This window comes from Salmo salar, chromosome ssa03 (assembly GCF_905237065.1).
Source record: "Salmo salar chromosome ssa03, Ssal_v3.1, whole genome shotgun sequence".
Taxonomy (NCBI): Eukaryota; Metazoa; Chordata; class Actinopteri; order Salmoniformes; family Salmonidae; genus Salmo; species Salmo salar.
This window is the reverse complement of record NC_059444.1, coordinates 31,505,191-31,531,864: the sequence shown is the minus strand read 5'-3', so window position 1 is coordinate 31,531,864 and position 26,674 is coordinate 31,505,191. Positions and strand designations below refer to the sequence as shown.

The 26,674-nt window shown below is 42.8% G+C and overlaps 1 protein-coding gene across 1 annotated transcript in view; it reads left to right on the top strand.

Moving 5' to 3' along the window:
• LOC106599743 (myosin light chain kinase 2, skeletal/cardiac muscle) overlaps positions 1-26,315 on the top strand; it is a 31,160-nt gene extending 4,845 nt beyond the window's left edge. The window contains 14 exon segments of the mRNA XM_014191043.2: positions 528-624; positions 1,109-1,661; positions 1,876-2,210; positions 2,757-2,862; positions 4,000-4,093; positions 4,393-4,502; positions 7,424-7,565; positions 7,711-7,781; positions 7,920-8,048; positions 8,131-8,251; positions 8,253-8,284; positions 15,064-15,142; positions 23,928-23,985; positions 24,295-26,315. Coding sequence (XP_014046518.2) covers positions 528-624; positions 1,109-1,661; positions 1,876-2,210; positions 2,757-2,862; positions 4,000-4,093; positions 4,393-4,502; positions 7,424-7,565; positions 7,711-7,781; positions 7,920-8,048; positions 8,131-8,251; positions 8,253-8,284; positions 15,064-15,142; positions 23,928-23,984 — 1,926 coding nt within the window. The 3' untranslated portion in view covers position 23,985; positions 24,295-26,315.
• Positions 26,316-26,674: the final 359 nt, after the last annotated feature.

The following is a 26,674-nucleotide window of genomic DNA, read 5'->3' as shown; positions in this document are numbered from 1 at the left end:
GGTCACTTTAATGTAATTCTTCCTTACTCTTTCATGTATTGTTTCCATTTTTCTTGTTCAGTTGTAACTTACCCCCCTCACCACCCCTCACCCTTCCTCCTTACCCTTCCTAACTGTGTCTTTATCCATCTCATGTTGCATGGCATTCACCATGTCCAACTAACATTGCCATGCTGTCTGTCTTCTTAACAGAAAACTACCTCTACTAAAGCCACTAAAGGTACTCAAGGGATGATAAACCCTGCATGTGAACGCAAACCCAGCACCCCGGAGACCACTCACAGTCACAAGGCAACAAAGCTCCAAAGAATTTCCTTGCAAACAGCAAACCCACCGGAAACTTTGTATGTGTTAAATTGCTCAAAGAAAACATGTTTTCATGACGTTTCTGAGCAGTAAATATTGTAATTGCATTCTGGTAGTGGTTTAAGGGAAATATACATACCTGACCTCATTTTAAAGAATGTTGACATGCAGACCAAATGCAGAGCGTGATGATCTTATATCACGTTCTTCCCTTCCTTTAGCCAAAAGATCACAAGAAGAAGGATGGGAAGGAGAAGTCGGGTCTGAGCCCGAAGGGTCTGAAAGCACAGAAAAAGAAGAAGCCCCCAGACACAGCAGGTGCTCACATCACAGCACATTCAAATGTGTCAACAATACATCACAGCCATACACCACTCACACACACAGTGACCTTTATTAGTCAAAACAACCTAAATCACACACAGCAGCACTCACAACATGTAACATGTGAGATGAAAACAACACCTGTTCTGAAAGCTTCGAGAGCTGGAGAGGAAAAATCGATACTTTCTTTTTAGCCAAAGGAAAGGGAACTGGCTAGTCACAACACTCTTCCTGTCAGACGTAAACAACAGTATTGTACTAACAAGTATATCATGACACAGAAACATCAAAGAGCTCCAAAGTTGAGACTGAAACATCAGACAACCACTTGCCGTCCTCTTAGGAGGGTACTAGGAGTGTGTTGACATTCTGAGGTATTGTGCAATTGTCTGATTAAAGTTACTAAAGTGACTTTCATGCAGGTAGTTGAATTCATTTTAACTGTATCCCCTCTGATGTTCTGTTTGTTCTTCTGCAGATACCATCTCCCTTAGGAAGCAGGTGTTGCTACTAGAGGAGGTTCAGAAGCTCAACAGGGAGAATGCAGAGAGATCATCATCATCATCATCAGGTCACCAGCAGCAGCAGCACCTCACCCCTGATGGCTTCCTGGACCTGGAGGCTGGAGCTGGAGGGACCTCAGAGGATTCCCTCAGCCCAAACCTGCTGGACTTTATCCTCGAGGGCCCCAAGGCCCCTGTGACTGAAGAGGAGTCATTGTCTGAGGAGGAGGCTGCAGGAGATGGACTAAAAATGGAAGAGAGGAAGGAGGAGGAGGTTGTAAAAAAGGAGGAGAAGGAACACCACCTTAATGAATCGAAGGAAGAGGAGAAAGAGGAGGAGCTGTTGAAAACCACAGAGAAGCCTGAGGAGGATAGAAGACTAGAAGAAAAGGAGGGGGAGAAGGAGAAAGAGGGGGACACTACACTCTCTAAAGGCCCATCAGAAGCTGTTGATATGTCAGTAAAGGATATCCCTTCTCTCCCAACCTCCCCTAAAGCTCCAGGAGACACTAACTCCATTCCCGAGAGGTACAGTATCTCCTCTACCCTCACTCTCTTCCTAATTCTTTCATTCTATGTATTTCTATCTTTCTCTCTCTTTGTCCCCCTTTCACACTATCTTACTCTACCTTTCTCTCACCCTACTTCAATAGTGCTTTATGTGCTGATCCCTCTCTTCCACGTATACACACATGCGAAACAACATTCTAAAACATTTCTAAAACATGTCTGTCTGTTCCAGCTGTGAAGACCACAACAAAAGTGCTTCCTCTCTGTCTCTGGAGGCAGCAAAACAGGACCAGATGGAGGAGGGCAGCACCAGGAGTAAGCGTCAGGTGATGGAGGAAGACCTGGGAGTAGAGGACCACAAGAAGAGTCGGGTAGAGGAAGGAGAGGAGGAGAAGAAGGAGGGGGAGAGGAAGGAGGAGGACGAAGCAGAGAGACCAGAGGATGAGGATGAGGGATGGGGCGTCTTCAAAGCAGACGGGGTGGATATCCGTGTGGAGCTGAAGAAGAGGCTGGGGAAAGATCAGGCCACAGAAGTCAAGCAGTCTACAGGGGAAATGTTCTTCATTGGTGAGGACCAGCATCTTTATGGGGTACCGTGGCTTTAAGTCTGGCGGAAAGGTGGTAAGTGGGTGGAATCTTAATTTGAAATGTGCACACGATTCCATAAATCACACATTGATCTCAGTGGAAGACTGGAATTACGCAAACACATCTTAGGATTCGGGCCTAATATGAAATCCAATAGATTGCTGATATGGTGGCAATTATCTCTTTCTGTAGAAAATATTCATAACCTTATTGGATTTGGATAGAAAAGCATGCTCTCTAGGAGTAGCAAAGTACGAGAGAACTGAAGTTTGCATAACCAACCTTGTATCTTCTGTCATGTTTACCACAGCGTGTGAGTAAGCACAGGGTGATAACTTGATTATGACAATCATGAGGTACCATTACAAGAGCACATGTTAACTAATTAACAATACAGCTTATATTTCCCCGCCATGCTACTGTTTGCCAGGGCTCACTTGATATCAATCTCAATGTGACTTCCCTGGTTAAATGAAGGATAAATAAATAAGAATATATTTTGATGTATTTCATACCTCCCTTTAGACAAAAGTCCTCCTCCACCAGCTCCATTCAACCACCGGATAGTGTCGGCCAAACCCAACCAGATCAACAACTTCTACACCATCAACAGAGTTGAGGTTCTAGGAGGGTAAGTGTTCCAATCCTGTTGCAATACATGAGGACTTGAACCAGGAGGTAAAAATGACTTTTCAACTGTTCATCTTCAAATTCAAGAATAATTGTATCCATGTGAAATAACACATGGGCGGCAGGTAGCCTAAGGTTTAGAGAGGCGAGCCAGCAACCGGAGGGTTACTAGTATCAAATCCTAGATGCCATTGTGTCCGTGAGCATTGTACTTAACCCCCCACAACAACAGCTCCCCGGGCGCCTAGTGTGGTAGCTGCTCAAACCTCTCCAAAAACCTATATGTATGTTCTGTATTTCTTTCAGACGGGTTGGGTTAAAAGCAGAAGTACATTTAATTAGTACCTTGAGTGCAATTGACAAATACAGTGATCTTATCTCTTATTTATTCCTGCAATGTTTCAACTAGTAATGTAAAATAGTGCCTGCTTAGGCTTATTGCTCCTCAGGGAGCACAGGCTATCAACGACTACTCTCCATCGCACTCTGTCCTGCATCATACTGAGTTATTACAAATTAGTCAATTCTCCAGTGGGTCTTTTGGAACTGAACCCACGGAAAAAAACACATCTAACCTAGATCAAAGACCGAGAGAGAGGAAGAGAGAGGTCCTCAACAAGTTGAGTTGTGTAACTCTCCTCTCTTCTCCTCTCCCCTGGTTCATAACTTCAACGTTATTATTACTCGAAGCCTTCAGGGTATGTGAAACCATACCTCCTCTGCCAGTTGGCAGCTAATCGCCAATCGCTAATCCAAATCTTCAAAGAGAGGCCTCTTACTCTCATTTATTGAAATAAAGGAGAAATCAATACAAAATACAATACCTTCACAAAATGATAATACTTTCCCGTATTGGAAGATATCTGATTTTGTAATTGAGGACATACTGATAAAATAGTTCTGATAGTTCAAGTTCTGACCGTGAGATCCCACTCAATTCAGGGGATGTATTATCTTGATGTGTAACATTCTAGGACTTGTGACTTACAGGTGATAGTTTTGGCAAGTCTTTCTGACCCCTGTCGAGGGAGTATGGTTGCGTTGAAACGTTCCCATTATAAATCATAAAACGACACAGACAGGTGTAACTCAGAAACTTTGAACTGAAGACACCTTACTTATCTTTGCTCTCTCTTAGGGGTCGTTTTGGCCAGGTGCACAAATGCATGGAAAACTGCTCAGGTCTCACCCTAGCTTCCAAAATCATCAAAGCCCGGAGTCAGAAAGAAAAGGTACAAAGTCAACATTTTTTTTTTACATGATTTGCATGCGTGTAAAAACCTTGACACATCCTTGTAGCTTCCTTGAAAACTGCATTTTGAATGCGGACCTACTTTGTTTTCTATTCAAAATGTGGAAGTAGACATCGGAACATAATGCTCTAAGGCCATTTCAGTCTACGTGGATGGGGGATATATTTCTTCAGATGTTCTTAATTTGACCCAGAAAAGAGAAGCCGTACATTGCCTGCTAGCTGTGAGTGAACATCTGACACGTCTCATTGTGTGGTTGGTGTGTGTTTGGCATGCAGGAGGTGGTCAAGAATGAGATCACGGTCATGAACCAGTTGGACCATGCCAACCTGATCCAGCTCTACGCCGCCTACGAGTCCAGGAATGATATCATCCTGGTGCTGGAATAGTACGTTCCCTCCACAGAATGAAATGGAACATTATCAGCATTATATTGAATCTCTATGGTTTACTACCTTGCTGTATGTTCCTTCTCATAATGTTTTCTCAACCCACATCTTTAAAGGACCAGTGCAGTCAAAAATGTGAATTGTCTGTGTTTTATATACATTTCTACACTATGAGGTTTGAATAATACCGTGAAATTGTGAAAATGATAATGCCCTTTTAGTGTAAGAGCTGTTTGAAAAGGCTGCCTGAAATTTCAGCCTGTTTTTGTGGGATGGAGTTTTGGACTGCCTGGTGACATCACCAGATGGTAAATTTGATTGATAGATATTATTTGACAGTTGGTCAGTTGGTTATTTGACAATTTCCATTAACATCCACCATTTTGTCTCTACCTGATAAATAGGATCTAACCTAGTCAATGGCCCTGCTGTTAAAACCAAAAGCATGATACTATGATCAACCTTGTCAAATGCCATCTGCAGATCCAGCATTACCGTTCCACAGAAATGTCCTGATAAAGTCAGTTGAAAACAATAGACTTGTCAGTGGAGTGGGACTTTCATAAACCAGACTGTAATTTGTATAAAATATTATTATTGATAGTATATTCATCTGTTAATAAATTACTTTTCCCAGCACTTTAGACACCACACTCAAAATAGATACAGGTCTATAGTTCCCATGTGTGTTTTGCTGCCCTTCTTGTGGATAGGATCACTCTATTACGTTTCCTATGCGTGGAAACTCTTCCCTGCTCAATAGAGATGTTGATTAAATGGGTGACAAAGTGGGCAATAAATTCAGCACCATATCTTAAAAACCTGTCAGGAATATTGTCGAGGCCTGTAGCTTTAGAGCAGTTTAGTTCAAACAGTCTCTTGACAACACAAGCCTGAGACACTGCTGTAAAGGAAAATGCATCAGCTCGTACAATCATTTTGGAGTAACGGCCTGGGTCCTGACCCTCCCCATACACTCCAGTACAACCAGGTATCCTCTAAATGAAATCTGAGGCAACTGTTGTGAAAAAGTTATTGAGATATTTTGCTGCCACTTCCTTGTCCACCGTAATTTGTCCTTTGACCTCAAGACCCAAGCTTTTGCAATTTGTTTCTGTTTATCACTATATGCCAACTGTTTTAGGGAATGCCACAACTTCCTAGGATTATTCCTTTTCTCACAAATGTTGCATTTAAAATATGATTTTTTTGGCATCTTCAATCATCTGACTATCTTTGTTCCTTAGGGTTCTGTGCCTAGGGAAAGCATCATCGTCTTTGCTTCTGTCATATTCTCAAAATGTGGTATTCCTTGATTTAATGGCCTCAAGGATTTCTTGATTCCTCCAGGGTTCAGTTTCTTTGTTTTCCATGGAGCCACTTTATCCACAATGCTTAAGAAACAGTTGAAACAGTCCCATGCTTTATCCATTCTAGACATATAAGTACCGGGTCCCAATTGACTTTACTCAAGTGATCAATAAATGCATCTTTGTTAAAATGTTTCAGAAATCTAACAATTATTGTATTGTGAAAGTTAAACAGTTAGTTTTCATTTTTTTCCTCACCACTCCGAGAAAGTCGTAGCAAAATTCTTGCTTGAGAAATTGCTCTTTGCCAAGAAGCAATTTTTTTAATTTTTTCATTACAACAATCACAGTAAGTTTACCCAGTTTGATAGTGACCCTGTAATGTACATTCATTGTACCCTTAGTTATAGGTACATAATTGTACCCTTCAGTGTTGGCTCGCTCGCCAATAAACAGCTCTTTTTGATTGCATCTTTTTGGTGAATGTCGGGAACCGAATTGAATCTGTGAAAGAGACGTTTATTTGGTTCCCTGATTTGCGTACTGCGACTACTGCTTTTTGAGCTCAAACAACGAATATCTGCAGATAATTTACAAGATAATTATCTGTAGATGGTGAATCTTCACTGCAGAAACCAAAAATAGTGGGGAGAGTCCGTCATTCTGGTCCACACCAGAAGTGCGTAAAAAATTAATAAAAGCGCATTTAACAATCTAACGGAATGGTAGACTACTTTTTGGGCTTTACATAAGAGATTTTTAAAAAAGTGCATGGTTGTAGGTAGATTTTTAAGCATTTTGAACGAAGAGCCGTTTGGGAGACAAATCAGCTTCTCTTTTATGTGAACGGAGTATAATGAAACGGCTCATGGAACGACTCAGAATGCCCATCACATTAACCCTTTCAGTTCATACCTTAAAAGAGACTTATGATACACATTTTTATTTTTAGAGTACCACCACAGCGACAAAGCTGTTTGTTTCTTTTAAGTGGAAAACAATGTACCTCTTCTCTATACCAAGTCCCTCATGTGTACACGCCTCTCCGCCATCCCACTTCTGACACCAGTGTATCAAATTCGAAGGGTAGCCCCGACCGGGACTGGGTCAAGCCAACATATTAACCATTTTTCCAAGAGTTCCGTACCTCTTGACAAGGTCACTCAGTGTTGTGTTCAGGTTGCTATAATATCGATTACAGCTCTTTATGGTGACATGATCTTATGTAAGCCTTAATAAAGACTTCAGAACATGCAGCGGACATGCTCAAACTTTAACTAATATAACCATAGACCATAACCATAGGTACAACACTTCCACTCACAGGTGGGCAAAAATAACTAACTGAAAGCCATGCCTCCAGTAAGCTATGCCTCCAGTGATTGTACCTTTTTATATAAAAAATATTGGATACAAAAATGTACCATTAAACTAGATTATCTGCACATGTATCCTAAAAGGTACTGATCAGCACCATGTGAGATCATATGTGTACCTCTGAAGGTACATGCGTATTTTGATATTTTTGTACCCCAGAGAATAATACTGTACCCTAACCATACCCTTTTTTTCTGAGAGTGTACAATGGGTTTTTGTGTGTGTGATCGCAGTGTGGATGGTGGGGAGCTCTTTGACCGGATCATTGACGAGAACTACACTCTGATGGAGCTGGACACGGTCATGTTCATCAGGGAGATCTGTGAGGGCCTGCAGCACATGCACAAGATGTACATCCTCCATCTGGACCTCAAGGTAAACAACCACACTGTATTTGACAGGGGCAGTGATGTTATTGAGAGCATGGCAATACACAGATTGTGCACAACAGATAACCACTTGTCTACCTGTGTCTGATATTTTTTCACCTTGAAGCATTTCCTTTCTTGTTGTCTTTCAGCCGGAGAATATTCTATGTGTGAGCAGAGTCACAAATAAAATCAAGATCATTGACTTTGGACTTGCCAGAAAGTAGGTTTCAAATTCACATTTATCTTTGTTTCATTCATATAATTTTTTAGATGATATGATGTATCACTGCATGCAGTATTATAATATTGTATTTGTATTGATAGATTCCTATTCAAAATGAACATGTATTCCTCCCAGATACAAGCCCAGAGAGAAGTTGCGAGTGAATTTCGGCACCCCAGAGTTCCTGGCCCCAGAAGTTGTCAACTATGACTATGTGTCATTCAACACCGACATGTGGAGTCTGGGAGTCATTACATATATGCTGTAAGCACACACACACAGACAGACACAGACACACACACAGACACACACACACACACTGAAGGCTCTTCCTCTCCTTCAACAGTCTCAGCGGTCTGTGTCCTTTCCTGGGTGACAATAACCCTGAGACTCTGAACAACATCCTTGCCTGCCAGTGGAACTTTGACGAGGAAGAATTTACAGACATCTCAGAGGAAGCCAAAGACTTTCATCTCTAAACTACTCATCGTCAATAAAAGGTATCATACATCCAGGGGTGAAAGTAGATTTAATTTCTTCCCGGTACGGGACCTCCTATATGTGCACGCACATGCACCCAAAACATTTATGGGCCTAGAGTGGCTCTGGACGTTCTGCTGCACCGAGACAAAAAATTGCCACAACCCCTCCTATCCTTGCATTAACTAGAATACTGTACAGCAAGGGTTGGCAATAGGTTTGGCCTTGGACTAATTTTCTTCTCAGCTAATAGCCGGTAGAACAGAACATAATAGCAGGCCAATTCATAGGCCTATGCTACAAATTAAACAAAATGTTTAACACATCTGGTTAGTAGCTATATAATCAGTTCAATGTCAATAACGTATCCTAATATTTTCACTCTGATTAGACTTTTAAAATCACCAATGTCTCTTTTAAATTCGTTTTTATATTTATTTGTGCGTTGATTAGGGAAAAACAGCTTGCAATCAAGAGAAAAAGTCTCAAGAAAGGTGGATAATAAATAGAAGTTTCAGGTAAGAATGGACAGAGAAATAGGCATTCTTATCATATTTCTCCATTGTCAAACCAGAGTGTCTTGTTGGCAACAAAACGGTTGATTTTTGCAAATAGTTAAATATTAGACATCCGTATGAATCTAAGAATGGCACTTGCAAAAGTCACCTTTCCACCCAGACAAAGACTCAACCGAGGCAGTAAATCTCAAGCTTCAACTGCTGGCTACTCATCCGTTGCAAACTTCTTCGGGATCGGTGTCCCTTCCACGGGACGGTTGAGCTAACGTAGGCTAATGCGATTAGCATGAGGTTGTAAGTAACAAGAACATTTCCCAGGACATAGACATATCTGATATTGGCAGAAAGCTTCAATTATTGTTAATCGAACTGCACTGTCCAATTTACAGTAACTATTACAGTGAAATAATACCATGCTATTGTTTGAGGAGAGTGAACAATTTTGAACATGAAAAGTTATTAATAAACAAATTAGGCACATTTGGGCAGTCTTGAAACATTGTTTTTAACAGAAATACAATGGTTCATTGGATCAGTCTAAAACGTTGCACATACACTGCTGCCATCTAGTGGACAAAATCGAAATTGCACCTGGGCTGGAATAATACATTTTGGCCTTTCTCTTGCATTTCAAAGATGATGGTACAAAAAAATACAAAAGAACGGTTGGTTTTTCCTTTGTATTATCTTTTACCAGATCTATTGTGTTATATTCTCCTACATTCCTTTCACATTTCCACAACCTTCAACGTGTTTCCTTTCAAATAGTACCAAGAATATGCATATCCTTGCTTCAGGGCCTGAGCTACAGGCAGTTAGATTTGGGTATGTCATTTTAAGCGAAAATTTAAAAAAGGGGAGGATCCTTTTAACCCAACAACAGAAGCGCTTCCCTAAAGCTGCTAGGGTTTAAACATCTCTTTTCCGACAGTGAAAGGCTCAAATAATAGGGACAGAATAGCAGAGTAAATGTTTTGTCTCCTCGAATATTGAATGCCACAGCTCAGCTTCAGAATGTCATCACAGTCACGTCTTTTGTGGGCATTTTAAAGCTTGTTTCTAGAATAAGGCATCATGGAGTTGTTATAGAACGCTTTATATTATCTGGATACTTTTTATTTATTTATTTCCAAATATAAAGCTAACAATAGGTATCCTTTTTGACCTTTTTGTTAACAAAGGGTATGGCATACAGTGCCTTGCAAAAATATTTACACCCCTTGGCGTTTTTCCTATTTTGTTGCATTAAAACCTGTAATTTAAATAGATTTTTATTTGGATTTCATGTAATGGACATACACAAAATAGTCAAAATTGGTGAAGTGAAATGAAAAAAATTACTTGTTTCAAAATTTTCAAAAAAACTTACAACCGAAAAGTGGTGTGTGCATATGTATTCACCAACTTTGCTATGAAGCCCCTAAATAAGATCTGGTGCAAACAATTACCTTCAGAAGTCACATAATTAGTTAGATTGCACACAGGGGGACTTTATTTTAGGGGGACTTTATTTTTCACATGATCTGTTATGTGATCTTAGAATATATACACATGTTCTGAAAGGCCCCAGAGTCCGCAACACCACTAAGCAAGGGGCCCACCAAGCAAGCGGCACCATGAAGACCAAGGAGCTCTCCAAACAGGTCAGGGACAAATTTGTGGAGAAGTACAGATCAGGGTTGGGTTATAAAAAAGTATCCAAAACTTCCCACAGCATCCCACAGAGCACCATTAAAACCATTTAAAAATGGAAAGAATATGGCACCACAACAAACCTGCCAAGAGAGGGCCGCCCACCAAAACTCACGGAACAGGCAAGGAGGGCATTAATCAGAGAGGCAACAAAGAGACCAAAGATAACCCTGAAGGAGCTGCAAATCTCCACAGCGGAGATTGGAGTATCTGTCCATACGACCACGCAGCGTGTTGAGTGCTCATCTTCTTTTATTTATGTATAAAGTGAACACTTAAACAAAATAACAATCGACAGTTCCGTAAGGTGACATAGACTATACGAAAAGCAACCACCCACAAACCCAAAGGAAAAAACAGGCTGCCCAAGTATGGCTTCCAATCAGAGACAACGAAAGACACCTGCCTCTGATTGGAAACCATACTCGGCCACACATAGAAAATGAAAACTAGAACAAATCCCCATGAAACAAACCAACCCCAAAACACACCAAAACAACACCCCTGCCACGCCCTGACCATACTACAATGACAAATGACCCCTTTTACTGGTCAGGACGTGACAGTACCCCCCCCCCCCCCGAAGATGCAGACCCCGACTGCACCTCAAAACAAAAAACAACCCCAACCCTAAAGGGAGGGAAGGGAGGGTGGCCACCGTCAACGACGGTTCCTGTGCTACACCCCCCCTTCGCCAATCCTCTCACTACTACGGAGGTGGCTCTGGTTCTGGGCGTAGCTCCTGTTCTGAAGACTCTGGGCTGCAGACCACCGCTGAAGGCTCCGGGTTGCAGACCACCACTGGAGGCTCCGGACTGGGAGGCGTCGCTGGAGGCTCCGGACTGGGAGGCGTCGCTGGAGGCCCCGGGCTGAGAGGCGTCGCTGGAGGCCCCGGGCTGAGAGGCGTCGCTGGAGGCCCCGGGCTGAGGGGCGTCGCTGGAGGCCCCGGGCTGAGGGGCGTCGCTGGAGGCCCCGGGCTGAGGGGCGTCGCTGGAGGCCCCGGGCTGAGGAGCGTCGCTGGAGGCCCCGGGCTGAGGAGCGTCGCTGGAGGCCCCTGACTGAGGAGCGTCGCTGGAGGCTCCGGGCTGAGGAGCGTCGCTGGAGGCTCCTGGCTGAGGAGCGTCGCTAGAGGCTCCTGGCTGAGGAGCGTCGCTGGAGGCTCCGGGCTGAGGAGCGTCCCTGGAGGCTCCTGACTGAGGAGCGTCCCTGGAGGCTCCGGGCTGAGAAGCGTCGCTGGAGGCTCCGGGCTGAGAAGCGTCGCTGGAGGCTCCGGGCTGAGAAGCGTCGCTGGAGGCTCCTGACTGGGGAGCGTCGCTGGAGGCTCCTGACTGGGGAGCGTCGCTGGAGGCCTCCAGCGTGGAGCTGGTACTGGTCTCCCCGGACTGGGGAGACTTACACTGGGCCGTGGAGGCACACCGGAGGTCTGGAGCTCAGGGCTGGCACACCCCGTCCTGGCTGAATGGTCACTGTAGCCCGGCACGGGCGGAGCACTGGCACAGGGCGAACTGGGCTGTGCTGGAGAGTGAGGGCTGCCGTGCGTAGAGCAGGCGCAGGGTAAGCTGGACCGAGGAGACGCACTGGCGGCCAGATGTGCTGAGCAGGCACACTCCTTCCTGGCTGAGTGCCAACTCTAGCACGGCAACGCTGCGGAGCCCATACCGACCGAACCGGACTGTGCGTGCAGATGGGCGAGATAGTGCGCATCGCTCGCCCCTCTGCCTGCCTGCTCAGTCGTGCCCTCTCCGCCAGTACCTCCTTCCGGAATCTCGCGTCAAGCTCCGTGCTTGACTCCATGACTGGCACCGGTTTGCTCCACGGCTCTCTCCTGTACGCCCGGGAAGTTAGGTCAGGGCTCCCCCTGACCTAGCCAAACTACACGTATGTCCCCCCATTTCTTTGGGGGGGGGCTGCCTCTCAGCCTTCTCCTGACGTTCCAGCCATTCCTCCCAGTAACGCCGCTCCGCCTTCGCTGCCTCTATCTCCTCCAGCGGGCGGCGATACTCTCCAGGTTGCCTCCAGGGTCCTTTCCCGTCCAGGATTTCCTCCCAGGTCCAGGACTCCAGATACCTCTCCTGTTGCTCCCTTCCACGCTGCTTGATCCTTCGTCGGTGGGTGGTTCTGTCACAACTGTCAGAAGGAGCGGACCAAAACACAGCGTGTTGAGTGCTCATCTTATTTTATTTACGTATAAAGTGAACACTTAAACAAAATAACAAAATGACAATCGACAGTTCCGTAAGGTAACATAGACTATACGAAAAACAACCACCCACAAACCCAAAGGAAAAAACAGGCTGCCTAAGTATGGCTTCCAATCAGAGACAACGAAAGACACCTGCCTCTGATTGGAAACCATACTCGGCCACACATAGAAAATGAACATAGAAAATTAAAACTAGAACAAATCCCCATGAAACAAACCAACCCCAAAACACACCAAAACAACACCCCCTGCCACGCCCTGACCGTACTACAATGACAAATGACCCCTTTTACTGGTCAGGATGTGACAGGACCAGCTTAAGCCGTACACTCCACAGAGCTGGGCTTTACGGAAGAGTGGCCAAAAAAAGCCATTGCTTAAAGAAAAAAACAAGCAAACAATAAGGCATGTGGGAGACTCCCCAAACATATGGAAGAAGGCACTCTGGTCAGATGAGGCTAAAATTGAGCTTTTTGGCCATCATTGAAAACGCTATGTCTGGCGCAAACCCAACACCTCTCATCACCCGAGAACACCTTCACCACAGTGAAGCATGGTGGTGGCAGCATCATGCTGTGGGGATGTTTTTCATCGGCAGGGACTGGGAAACTGGTTAGAATTGAAGGAATGATGGATGCGCTAAATGCAGGGAAATTCTTGAGGGAAACCTGTTTCAGTCTTTCAGAGATTTGAGACTGGGACGGAGGTTCACCTTCCAGCAGGACAATGGCCCTAAGCATACTGCTAAAGCAACACTTCAGTGGTTTAAGGGGAAACATTTAAATGTCCTGGAATGGCCTAGTCAAAGCCCAGACCTCAATCCAATTGAGAATCTGTGGTATGACTTAAAGATTGCTGTACACCAGCGGAACCCATCCAATTTGAAGGAGCTGGAGCAGTTTTGCCTTGAAGAATGGGCAAAAATCCCAGTGGCTAGATGTGCCAAGCTTATAGAGACATACCCCAAGAGACTTGCAGCTGTAATTGCTGCAAAAGGTGGCTCTACAAAGTATTGACTTTGGGGGGGTGAATAGTTATGCACGCTCAAGTTTTCAGTTTTTTTTGTCTTATTTCTTGTTTGTTTCACGATGAAAAATATTTTGTATCTTCAAAGTGGTAGGCGTGTTGTGTAAATCTAATTATACAACCCCCCCCAAAAAAAAAAAATCCATTATAATTCAAACAGGAAAAATGCCAAGTGGGGTGAATACTTTCGCAAGCCTCTGTACCCTCACTAAATTCAAGCCCTGGTTTGAACCAAACCCACCAAGCCATTCCCAGACATGGAGGTATTTAAGGAATGCATGGTGACGGTATTGGAGGATTTGGCTATACCAATAATCTAAGGGCAGCTTAATTGCGTCTGTCAAACAGGTAGGCTTACCTCTTTTTTTAATAGGAAAATAGACTCTAGCAAAGTCCTATTGCTGTTAGTGAAGTCGAATTAAATGAAGACAATTGTTGAAATGATTTACTTTCATCTCCGTTTGCTGTCCACCTCTGTTTGATTATGTCGCAGCCAATCCAAAGCGCTGATGTCTGCCGACTTGCCTTTTTCTTTGACTTCCTCATTAACGAGTTTATGATTTAAAAAGTGTCTGTCTCATGACATTGTTATATATTTGGTCTCCAGTCTATGAGCTACAAAAAACCACATAGGCTACTACTCTTTCTACCGTAGGCTACATCACTTATGTTAAATTAATCTGATGGAGCGTTGGTGGAGCACCGCAGCGCTGCGTCTTTCCAACAGCACCCTGGAGAGGCACGCTGGGCATGGACAAAGTGGACACTGATTATCATGGGGCGGCATCAGCGCTCACCTAAATAGCCCTCATGCCACTGGGTGAAAGTTATCATTGTTTTTAGACGGAATAATGTGAGGTGTTATGTGTTGTTGGAGGTGCGTCTTGGTCAGTTTAGCTCGGAAAAGGCCTCCCTCGTCAAACTGCCACTCTAGGAGGCTGCCTAATCCTACCTAATGGGCGGGCCGGCCGTGTGGACCTAATCATAGAATAACATTTAGAATCCCTATAACTTCTATAGCATCTCTATGGTCCTAATTATAATGATTTTTCATTTAACTTTGAAAAACGTATTAGCTTGTATTGTGGCATAAACCCAACCAGTCATGATGTTTTCATCTGCTTGTCAAACAATCACTTCAAAAGGCTTACAGTATTTATTTTGCCAGGACGCCGTACCGGGCCACCTTACTTTCTCCCCTGCATACATCCGCCGTAATCCAGAATATATTGCTTAACATATAAAGTATATTTTGCAATATACTAAAATATATCTCTAAGGGGAATGTCTGCCAAGAGACAGAGCTTTACATCTGTTTATACATTTATCTCACTGTTTGTGTATGTGTGTTATTGTGCAGTTGGAGGATAGGTGCCTCTGAAGCATTGAGGCATCCTTGGCTCTCTGACCCAGTCCTCCATCACCGACTTCATGAAAAGGTACAGGACACCTACTCACTCCTTATAGAGAACAATAGTATTGCCCTTTTATTTCTGCACGCTTACAGGGCCCTACACACTCACTCCATCTTCTGCTCACTCATACATAATATGCACATACATTTATACTGACTCTACACACACGCACACCCACTCACATACAGTGCATTCGGAAAGTGTTCAGAACCCTTGACACATTTTGTTAGGTTACAGCCTTATTCTAAAATTGATAACATTATTTTTCCACCTCATCAATATATAAAACAATACCCTATAATGACAAAGAAAAAGCAGGTTTTTAGATATTTTTGCTAATTTATTACAAATAAAAAATGAAAATATGATATTTACTTACGTAAGTATTCAGACACTTTACTCACTACCTTGTTGAAGCACCTTTGGCAGAGATTACAGCCTCGAGTATTCTTGAGTATGACACTACAAGCTTGGCACACCTGTATTTATGGGGCGGCAGGCAGCCTAGTGGTTAGTGCGTTGGACTAGTCACCGAAAGGTTGCAAGTTTGAATCCCTGAGCTGAAAAGGTAAAAATCTGTCGTTCTGCCCCTGAACAAGGCAGTTAACCCACTGTTCCTAGGCCGTCATTGAAAATAAGAATTTGTTCTTAACTGACTTGCCTAGTTAAATAAAGGTACAAAAAGAAACATTTGGGGAGTTTCTCCCATTCTTCTCTGTAGATCCACTCAAGCTCTGTCAGGTTGGATGGGGAGTGTTGCTCCACAGCTATTTTCAAGTCTCTCCAGAGATGTTCGATCGGGTTCAAGTACGGGCTCTGGCTGGGCCACTCAAGGACATTCAGAGACCTCTCCCAAAGCCACTCCTGCGTTGTCCTGGCTAGGGTTGTTGTCCTGTTGGAAGGGTAACCTTCGCCCCAGTCTGAGGTCCTGAGTGCTCTGGAGCAGATTTTCATCAAGGATCTCTCCATTCATCTTTCCCTCGATCCTGATCAATCTCCCAGTCCCTGCTGCTGAAAAACACCCCCACAGAATGATGCTGCCACCACAATGCTTTACTGTAGGGATGGTGCCAGGTTTCCTCCAGACGTGGCGTTTGGCATTCAGGCCAAAGAGTTGAATCTTGATTTCATCTGACCAGAGAATTCTGTTTCTCATGGTCTGAGAGTCTTCAGGTGCCTTTTGGCAAACTCCAAGGGGGCTGTCATGTGCCTTTTACTGAGGACTGGCTTCTGTCTTGCCACTCTACCATAAAGGCCTGATTGGTGGAGTGCTGCAGAGATGGTTGTCCATCTGGAAGGTTCTCCCATCTCCACAGAGGAACTCTAGAGCTCTGTCAGAGTGACCATCGGGTTCTAGGTCACCTCCCTGATCAAGGCCCTTCTCCCCTGATTGCTCAGTTTGGCCAGGCCTGGCCAGCTCTAGGAAGAGTCTTGGTGGTTCCAAACTTCTTTCATTTAAGAATGATGGAGGCCACTGTGTTCTTGGGGACCTTCAATGCTACAGACATTCTTTGGTACCCTTCCCCAGATCTGTACCTCGACACAATCCTGTCTCGGAGCGCTACGGACAATTCCTAAGACCTCATTGCTTGGTTTTTGCTCCGGCATGCACTGTCAACTGTGGGACCTTATATAGACGGGTGTGTGCCTTTCCAAATCATGTCCAATCAATTGAATTTACCACAGGTGGACTCTAATCAAGATGTAGAAACATCTCAAGGATGATCAATGGAAACAGGATGCACCAGAGCTCAATTCTAGACTCATAACAAAGGGTCTGAATACTTATGTAAATAAGTAATTTAAGGTTTTTAAATATATTTGCAAGAGTTTCTAAAAACCTGTTTTCACTTTGTAATTATGGGGCATTGTATGTAGATTGCTGAGATGTTTTATTTCTTTAATCCATTTTAGAAGAAGGCTGTAAAGTAACAAAATGTGGACCAAGTCAAGGGGTCTGAATACTTTCCGAAGGCACTGTACAAGCTGCTTCTACTCTTTTTATCTTATATCCTGTTGCCTAGTCCTTACCCATATAGATATCTACCTCCATCACTCCAGTATCCCTGCACATTGTAAATATGGTATTGGAACTGTCCCTGTATATCAGGGGTCGGCAACCTTTTTTTTGTTTGGAATGCCAATTTACTATTTATCTTACCATTTCTAGCGATCTGCGTGCCAGTAATGATTTTCATATGTGCATTACAACTAATTTCAAATCAAATTTATTTTTATATAGCCCTTCGTACATCAGCTGATATTCTCAAAGTGCTGTACAGAAACCCAGCCTAAAACCCCAAACAGCAAGCAAAGCATGTGAAAGAAGCACGGTGGCTAGGAAAAACTCCCTAGGAAAAACTCCCTAGAAAGGCCAAAAACCTAGGAAGAAACCTAGAGAGGAACCAGGCTATGAGGGGTGGCCAGTCCTCTTCTGGCTGTGCAGGGTGGATATTAAAACAGAACATGGTCAAAATGTTAAAATGTTAAAATGTTCATAAATGACCAGCATGGTCAAATAATAATAATCATAGTAGTTGTCGAGGGTGCAACAAGCACGTCCGGTGAACAGGTCAGGGTTCCATAGCCGCAGGCAGAACAGTTGAAACTGGAGCAGCAGCACGGCCAGGTGGACTGGGGACAGCAAGGAGTCATCATACCAGGTAGTCCTGAGGCATGGTCCTAGGGCTCAGGTCCTCCGAGAGAAAGACAGAAAGAGAGAAAGAGAGAATTAGAGAGAGCATATTTAAATACACACAGGACACCGGATAAGACAAGAGAAATACTCCAGATGTAACAGACTGACCCTAGCCCCCCGACACATAAACTACTGCAGCATAAATACTGGAGGCTGAGACAGGAGGGATCAGAAGACACTGTGGCCCCATCCGATGATACCCCGGACAGGGCCAAACAGGCAGGATATAACCCCACCCACTTTGCCAAAGCACAGCCCCCACACCACTAGAGGGATGTCTCCAACCACCAACTTACCGTCCTAAGACAAGGCCGAGTATAGCCCACAACGATCTCCGCCATGGCACAACCCAAGGGGGGGCGCCAACCCAGACAGGAAGACCACGTCAGTGACTCAACCCACTCAAGTGACGCACCCCTCCCATGGACGGCATGGAAGAACACCAGTAGGCCAGTGACTCAGCCTCTGTAAAAGGGTTAGAGGCAGAGAATCCCAGTGGAAAGAGGGGAACCGGCAAGGCAGAGACAGCAAGGGCGGTTCGTTGCTCCAGCCTTTCCGTTCACCTTCACACTCCTGGGCCAGACTATACTTAATCATAGGACCTACTGAAGAGATAAGTCTTCAGTAAAGACTTAAAGGTTGAGACTGAGTCTGCGTCTCTCACATTGGTAGGCAGACCATTCCATAAAAATGGAGCTCTATAGGAGAAAGCCCTACCTCCAGCCGTTTGCTTAGAAATTCTAGGGACAATTAGGAGGCCTGCGTCTTGTGACCGTAGCGTACGTGTAGGTATGTACGGCAGGACCAAATCGGAAAGATAGGTAGGAGCAAGCCCATGTAATGCTTTGTAGGTTAGCAGTAAAACCTTGAAATCAGCCCTTGCCTTAACAGGAAGCCAGTGTAGGGAGGCTAACACTGGAGTAATATGATCAAATTTTTTGGTTCTAGTCAGGATTCTAGCAGCCGTATTTAGCACTAACTGAAGTTTATTTAGTGCTTTATCCGGGTAGCCGGAAAGTAGAGCATTGCAGTAGTCCAGCCTAGAAGTAACAAAAGCATGGATTAATTTTTCTGCGTCATTTTTGGACAGAAAATTTCTGATTTTTGCAATGTTACGTAGATGGAAAAAAGCTGTCCTTGAAACAGTCTTGATATGTTCTTCAAAAGAGAGATCAGGGTCCAGAGTAACGCCGAGGTCCTTCACAGTTTTATTTGAGACGACTGTACAACCATCCAGATTAATTGTCAGATTCAACAGAAGATCTCTTTGTTTCTTGGGACCTAGAACAAGCATCTCTGTTTTGTCCGAGTTTAAAAGTAGAAAGTTTGCAGCCATCCACTTCTTTATGTCTGAAACACAGGCTTCTAGCGAGGGCAATTTTGGGGCTTCACCATGTTTCATTGAAATGTACAGCTGTGTGTCGTCTGCATAGCAGTGAAATTTAACATTATGTTTTCGAATGACATCCCCAAGAGGTAAAATATATAGTGAAAACAATAGTGGTCCTAAAACGGAACCTTGAGGAACACCGAAATTTACAATTGATTTGTCAGAGGACAAACCATTCACAGAGACAAACTGATATCTTTCCGACAGATAAGATCTAAACCAGGCCAGAACTTGTCCATGTAGACCAATTTGGGTTTCCAATCTCTCCAAAAGAATGTGGTGATCGATGGTATCAAAAGCGGCACTAAGATCTAGGAGCACGAGGACAGATGCAGAGCCTCGGTCTGACGTCATTAAAAGGTCATTTACCACCTTCACAAGTGCAGTCTCAGTGCTATGATGGGGTCTAAAACCAGACTGAAGCGTTTCGTATACATTGTTTGTCTTCAGGAAGGCAGTCAGTTGCTGTGCAACAGCTTTTTCTAAAATTTTGGAGAGGAATGGAAGATTCGATATAGGCCGATAGTTTTTTATAATTTCTGGATCAAGATTCGGCTTTTTCAAGAGAGGCTTTATTACTGCCACTTTTAGTGAGCTTGGTACACATCCGGTGGATAGAGAGCCGTTTATTATGTTCAACATAGGAGGGCCAAGCACAGGAAGCAGCTCTTTCAGTAGTTTAGTTGGAATAGGGTCCAGTATGCAGCTTGAGGGTTTGGAGGCCATGATTATTTTCATCATTGCGTCAAGAGATATAGTACTAAAACACTTTAGTATCTCCCTTGATCCTAGGTCCTGGCAGAGTTGTGCAGACTCGGGACAATGGAGCTTTGGAGGAATACCCAGATTTAAAGAGGAGTCTGTAATTTGCTTTCTAATGATCATGATCTTTTCCTCAAAGAAGTTCATAAATTTATTACTGCTGAAGTGAAAGCCATCCTCCATTTGCGAAGGCTGCTTTTTTGTTAGCTTTGCGACAGTATCAAAAAGAAATTTCGGATTGTTCTTATTTTCCTCAATTAAGTTGGAAAAATAGGATGATCGAGCAGCAGTAAGGGCTCTTCGATACTGCACGGTACTGTCTTTCCAAGCTAGTCGGAAGACTTCCAGTTTGGTGTGGCGCCATTTCCGTTCCAATTTTCTGGAAGCTTGCTTCAGAGCTCGTGTATTTTCTGTATACCAGGGAGCTAGTTTCTTATGACAGATGTTTTTAGTTTTTAGGGGTGCAACTGCATCTAGGGTATTGCGCAAGGTTAAATTGAGTTCCTCGGTTAGGTGGTTAACTGATTTTTGTCCTCTGACGTCCTTGGGTAGGCAGAGGCAGTCTGGAAGGGCATCAAGGAATCTTTGGGTTGTCTGAGAATTTATAGCACGACTTTTAATGCTCCTTGGTTGGGGTCTGAGCAGATTATTTGTTGCAATTGCAAACGTAATAAAATGGTGGTCCGATAGTCCAGGATTATGAGGAAAAACATTTAGATCCACAACATTTATTCCATGGGACAAAACTAGGTCCAGAGTATGACTGTGGCAGTGAGTAGGTCCAGAGACATGTTGGACAAAACCCACTGAGTCGATGATGGCTCCGAAAGCCTTTTGGAGTGGGTCTGTGGACTTTTCCATGTGAATGTTAAAGTCACCAAAAATTAGAATATTATCTGCTATGACTACAAGATCCGATAGGAATTCAGGGAACTCAGTGAGGAACACTGCATATGGCCCAGGAGGCCTATAAACAGTAGCTATAAAAAGTGAGTGAGTAGGCTGCATAGATTTCATGACTAGAAGCTCAAAAGACGAAAACGTCATTGTTGTTTTTTTTTTGTAAATTGAAATTTGCTATCGTAAATGTTAGCAACACCTCCGCCTTTGCCGGATGCACGGGGGTATGGTCACTAATGTAACCTGGGGGTGAGGCCTCATTTAACACAGTAAATTCATCAGGCTTAAGCCATGTTTCAGTCAGGCCAATCACATCAAGATTATTATCAGTGATTAGTTCATTGACTATAACTGCCTTGGAAGTGAGGGATCTAACATTAAGTAACCCAATTTTGAGATGTGAGGTATCACAATCTCTTTCAATAATGGCAGGAATGGAGGAGGTCTTTATACTAGTGAGATTGCTAAAGCGAACACCGCCATTTTTAATTTTGCCCAACCTAGATCGAGGCACAGACACGGTCTCAATGGGGGAAGCTGAGCTGACTACACTGACTGTGCTAGTGGCAGACTCCACTAAGCTGGCAGGCTGGCTAACAGCCTGCTGCCTGGCCTGCACCCTATTTCATTGTGGAGCTAGAGGAGTTAGAGCCCTGTCTATGTTCGTAGATAAGATGAGAGCACCCCTCCAGCTAGGATGGAGTCCGTCACTCCTCAACAGGCCAGGCTTGGTCCTGTTTGTGGGTGAGTCCCAGAAAGAGGGCCAATTATCTACAAATTCTATCTTTTGGGAGGGGCAGAAAACAGTTTTCAACCAGCGATTGAGTTGTGAGACTCTGCTGTAGAGCTCATCACTCCCCCTAACTGGGAGGGGGGCCAGAGACAATTAATCGATGCCGACACATCTTTCTAGCTGATTTACACGCTGAAGCTATGTTGCGCTTGGTGACCTCTGACTGTTTCATCCTAACATCGTTGGTGCCGACGTGGATAACAATATCTCTATACTCTCTACACTCGCCAGTTTTAGCTTTAGCCAGCACCGTCTTTAGATTAGCCTTAACGTCGGTAGCCCTGCCCCCTGGTAAACAGTGTATGATCGCTGGATGATTAGTTTTAAGTCTAATACTGCGGGTAATGGAGTCGCCAATGACTAGGGTTTTCAATTTGTCAGAGCTAATGGTGGGAGCCGTCGGCGTCTCAGACCCCACAACGGGAGGAGTAGAGACCAGAGAAGTCTCGGCCTCCGACCCCGACTCGCTTAATGGGGAGAACCGGTTGAAAGTTTCTGTCGGCTGAATAGGCGACACCGGTTGAGCATTCCTACAGCGTTTCCCTCCAGAAGCCATGAGAAAGATGTCCGGCTGCGGGGACCGTGCGAGGGGGTTTATACTAACGTTACTATCTGTACTTACTGGTGGCACAGACGCTGTTTCATCCTTTCCTACACTGAAATTACCCTTGCCTAACGATCGCGTCTGAAGCTGGGCTTGCAGCACAGCTATCCTTGCCGTAAGGCGATCGTTCTCCTGTATTACAACTAATTGTGTCTATTGAATATCTATCAAAGTATGAATTCCATAGCTCGCTAAACAGAGGCGCTTTCCATTAGTATAGCAGGCTTGATTTTGGAACACAGATTCTCTTGGTGAATGATACAGTGACATTTAAAACGGGGTGGCCAATCTTATCTTCAGTCAGCTTTTCGAATCCTTTGTTTCCCCACCATAGCGGGGTGTAATAGTGATTATGTTTTTGATATCGACACCTCTCTCCTCAAAATGATCTGTGAAGGCTTTTGCTACGTCTTCCACCTTTGTTTGAATGTTAAATGACGATACAGAGGCATTGATGCAAGTAACCAGTCTTGTTCAGTATATTGCAATACATCCGGGTATTTCAAGCACACCGGTAAAAAACACTGGAGTTGCAGTAATTAACATTTACCAACAGATGGCATCACTGTGCCATCTTACACCCATAACAACCTTTAGTAGTACCATGCATGGGTTATAGACAAAGCAGCTCCTCGCGTACCTGCTCTGAGTCACAGTATCTTGCAACAACTGCCAGACGTGGAATGTCATTCACATCCAAACTCTCATCAAAGAGCCACACAGGTGCATCTTTTGACGCTACAGTTTGCTGCTCCTATACATTTTCAACCATCTCGGTAACGTGCCTTTCAACAGTTCTGGCAGACACAGGCATGTATTTTATCTTCGAGATGACTGTGTCTTTTGATTCCTTCAGCCTTGTCCTCCTCACCCTTCAAGTTTTTTCTCACGTCTCGTTCCAAAATGATGCCGCACACTTGATGTCCGACAAACAACAGCTTTACAACAAAGAGAGCAAATAGACCGGTGCATCAGTAAAACGAATCATTATTCATTTGTCCAAGGGGCAATAAATGAGTGGACACCTGCCTTATTTTTCTTTGCTGATGACATTTTGCGCCCTGAACTTTTTAAATAACAAAAGAAGGCTTGCTAGCTGCTAGCCATGTGAAAACGAATCTCTCATCTTCAGTGCTGCCTTGGTTTTGAATTTTGCGGGAGAGGTGAGGTGGGTTGTCTTGCACTGAACTAATAATATGAAACTCCTGCAAAATCATGAAAGCCCATTGGCTAATCAGGCTTGACATACCTTGGAAACTAAGACATTGCAGTGAATACCAACGCAATTTTGAAATAAATGTATCGAAGGCTGACACACGTGCTTTAGGTTGCCGACCCCTGCTGTATATAGTATGCTTACGCATTGTGTTCTTCATATTTCTTATTTCTCGTGTGTTTATTTTTTTCTGGAATTGCGTTGTTATTGATTATTGCATTGTTGTGATTTTGAGTTTGCAAGAAATGCATTTCACCGTAACTTGTGCATGTGACATTAAAACTTTAAACAGCTTGCTACTATAGAGAATATCACTATATTATGAAGGGGTGTAGTTCTATTTTTAAAACAGCCAATGATTGGTTTGCTGAGGATAGGAAGTGTTTTGGTTTCTTATTGTTACCGATTATTGACTTAACTTTGTGTTTTGCCTCTGTGTTTTATAGAAGAACATGTGTAACTGCTCACGGCGATCTTCATGCGTACCCATTACAGATAGTTGAGGTAAGTCTCTAAACCTTCCTCATCGCAAATTGTATCTACTTCCTACTGCATATTTTTCTACATTTGTGTAAACACCCTACACAGTTTAATGGAATATTTTCCCCCAAATGCACATGTTACGTCTCAAATCAGGATTAAGCTCTCAATCTCAACAATAAAAGTAATGTCCTCATAGAAACCACCAGGGGGAAGCATTTTCTCAATATTTGTGCATAAAGGCAGTAAGAAATTCAGATTAGAGGGATATAGTCCAAAAATGTTGACATTGCTGAAACTTAACTGTTTCCCATCCCATTATGTTTTGAGCAGCATGATGACTAGACGGCGCCAGCTGTGGCCACCTGGACCAAGCCTGCTGTGCACCTGCATATTTACCAGCACTTACCTGTCTGTGCACCTGTAGAACTACAGCTGTAGAATTACTGGAGCTTACCTGCCTGTATACCTGTAGAACGACAACATACAGAACAACAACCTGTAGAACTACACCTGTAGAACTACCGTAGCTGGACGATACATGTTACCTGAACAACTGTTAGCTCACTGGATATGCTGTTTTGTTGGTTTTAGTACACATGTCCAAGGATAGGTCAAAAATTTGACAAAATGAAGGAATTGGTTTTAGTGGAAACATTAGCTCACAGTTATACTGTACTTTTTGAATGTGTTGTCATGTACTGTAAAAGTGCTATTTCAGTGTGATGCCAAAGCTTAGAAGACTGGAGGGTGTAGTGAAAGATAGTATGCTAGGGACAGTATGTATTTCATCTGCAATGCAAGATTAGTAGGACATAACACCAAACTCTAACCTAGTATCTTGTAAATACTTCGGGGTTTTGACTTTGTCAGACAAACTAGATTCCAGATAAAAAATGTTTACTTTTAGCCAAAGTTCGTTTGTTTCCCTGTCGTACTGTTTTGCTATTCTCTTCCCTCATATGTCAATCCATTTGGATTTGCTGTATTTCCATATCAGTTATCCACAATGCATCTCAATGTTTATGCTGCGATGCTGCTCTCCATTTCATTTTCTGTTAATGTAAAAGAGTTCCATGTTGAGTACTGTACCACACTTTTCCTCTGACTGTGTGTGTATTTATCAAACCGAAGGATTTTTAAGTTGACTGATAGATAGACAAATGTCATGTGTTTGTTGTTTGTTTTGTGCTCTCTTGATATTGGGTGTAAATAGATAAAATATGTAGATGTTTGCTTAAATCCTTTAATGCAGACCTGGAGTACTTAGTAATGAGTCTGGCAAAGCATTGTTATCCTGTTTTCATTTTCTTCAAATCATTCAATCCATTATAGAATTATAGAATATCAATTGCTGTTGATATTCTATATTGTATTTTGGAAAAATATGTACTTTCACTAAAGAAAATGGAAATTGTTGCGCAGGAATATTTGTTACAAGATGATTGGCCTCCCAGATTTAGGGGCTGCATCTAAGGGTTAAGTTTCAGAGATGACTCATTTTGATTTCACACAAACAGAACAAAAAAGGCCTAAATTCAAGCAAGGAAATTAATACATTAAATCTAAAATAATCTGACAATGTTCGGGACGTTTATCCATGTTCTAGTATATTTGTAAATCTACAGTATGAAAAGGGTTGAATGGATCTTGTCTGGTCAGTTTTCATAAGCTCTAGGATGTGCACTTTATATTGTTATTTGTTTAAATCAGATGAATTTATCAAAACTAATCCTAGCAGAAAATACCATGTTAGAAATTTTGTGCCTGTAGTCATACCCTGCATTATTTCATTATATTTTGTTTGTGTGTGTGTGTGTGTATATATATATATATATATATATATAACAGTTTTACTTTATATTCAAATAATTGAAGTCTTATCAGTATTTTCTTTGGGAAAAAAAATATTTTGCCTTTGTTACTTTTTATTTAATGAAAGCATGCTTTTTTCTTTCATGTGCTCAGTAAAACCAATTATAGTACATACATGACACATTATACATAATTATTTCAATGTGTAGGGTTGTGCATAAATGTTTGCATTTCTGCTATTGTTATTTGTTCAAACTTTTTCTCAATGGTTGTTCACATGTTATCATACTGTAATTAAAAATAAAACTACTTTATTACCTTCCATGAAGGTTGGCTATTGGAAAGTATCCTAGCTATTAGAATTAAATATGGCTAGTATTTGATATTTGACTCTTTTTATAATTTCCTCTATGGTGTATATCTATCTTAGATTTACAGTTGTATAAACAGTAAAACTGCTGTCTTTTTAAGTCCGTTGAACATTGATTGTCATTGTTTTTGAAGGATAGAGTACAATAAAAAACACAATGATAATCTGATCTCAGCAATGGAGTGAAACACATTTTGAATTCAATGTGTCTTTTGAAGTTTTGGAGCATTAAAACTGAAATAAATATTACAGAGAAAGAAAAAACACCATTATTATAATTTAAGTTTTGTATTTTTGTATTTAACCTTTATTTAACTAGGCAAGTCAGTTAAGGACAAATTCTTATTTACAATGAAGGCCTACATTATCACGTGTCTTTTCATTGAAATTCTCTTTAAAACGTATTCAAATTGTGTTGTATTTCCAACATTAAGTAAGAACAAATATTTAGTTCTGAGTTTCTGTCAATCACAGTGTTGGTGTTTTGTTGGGTTCCTGACTGTAGCTCCTGTAGCTTCGAGGCTCAAC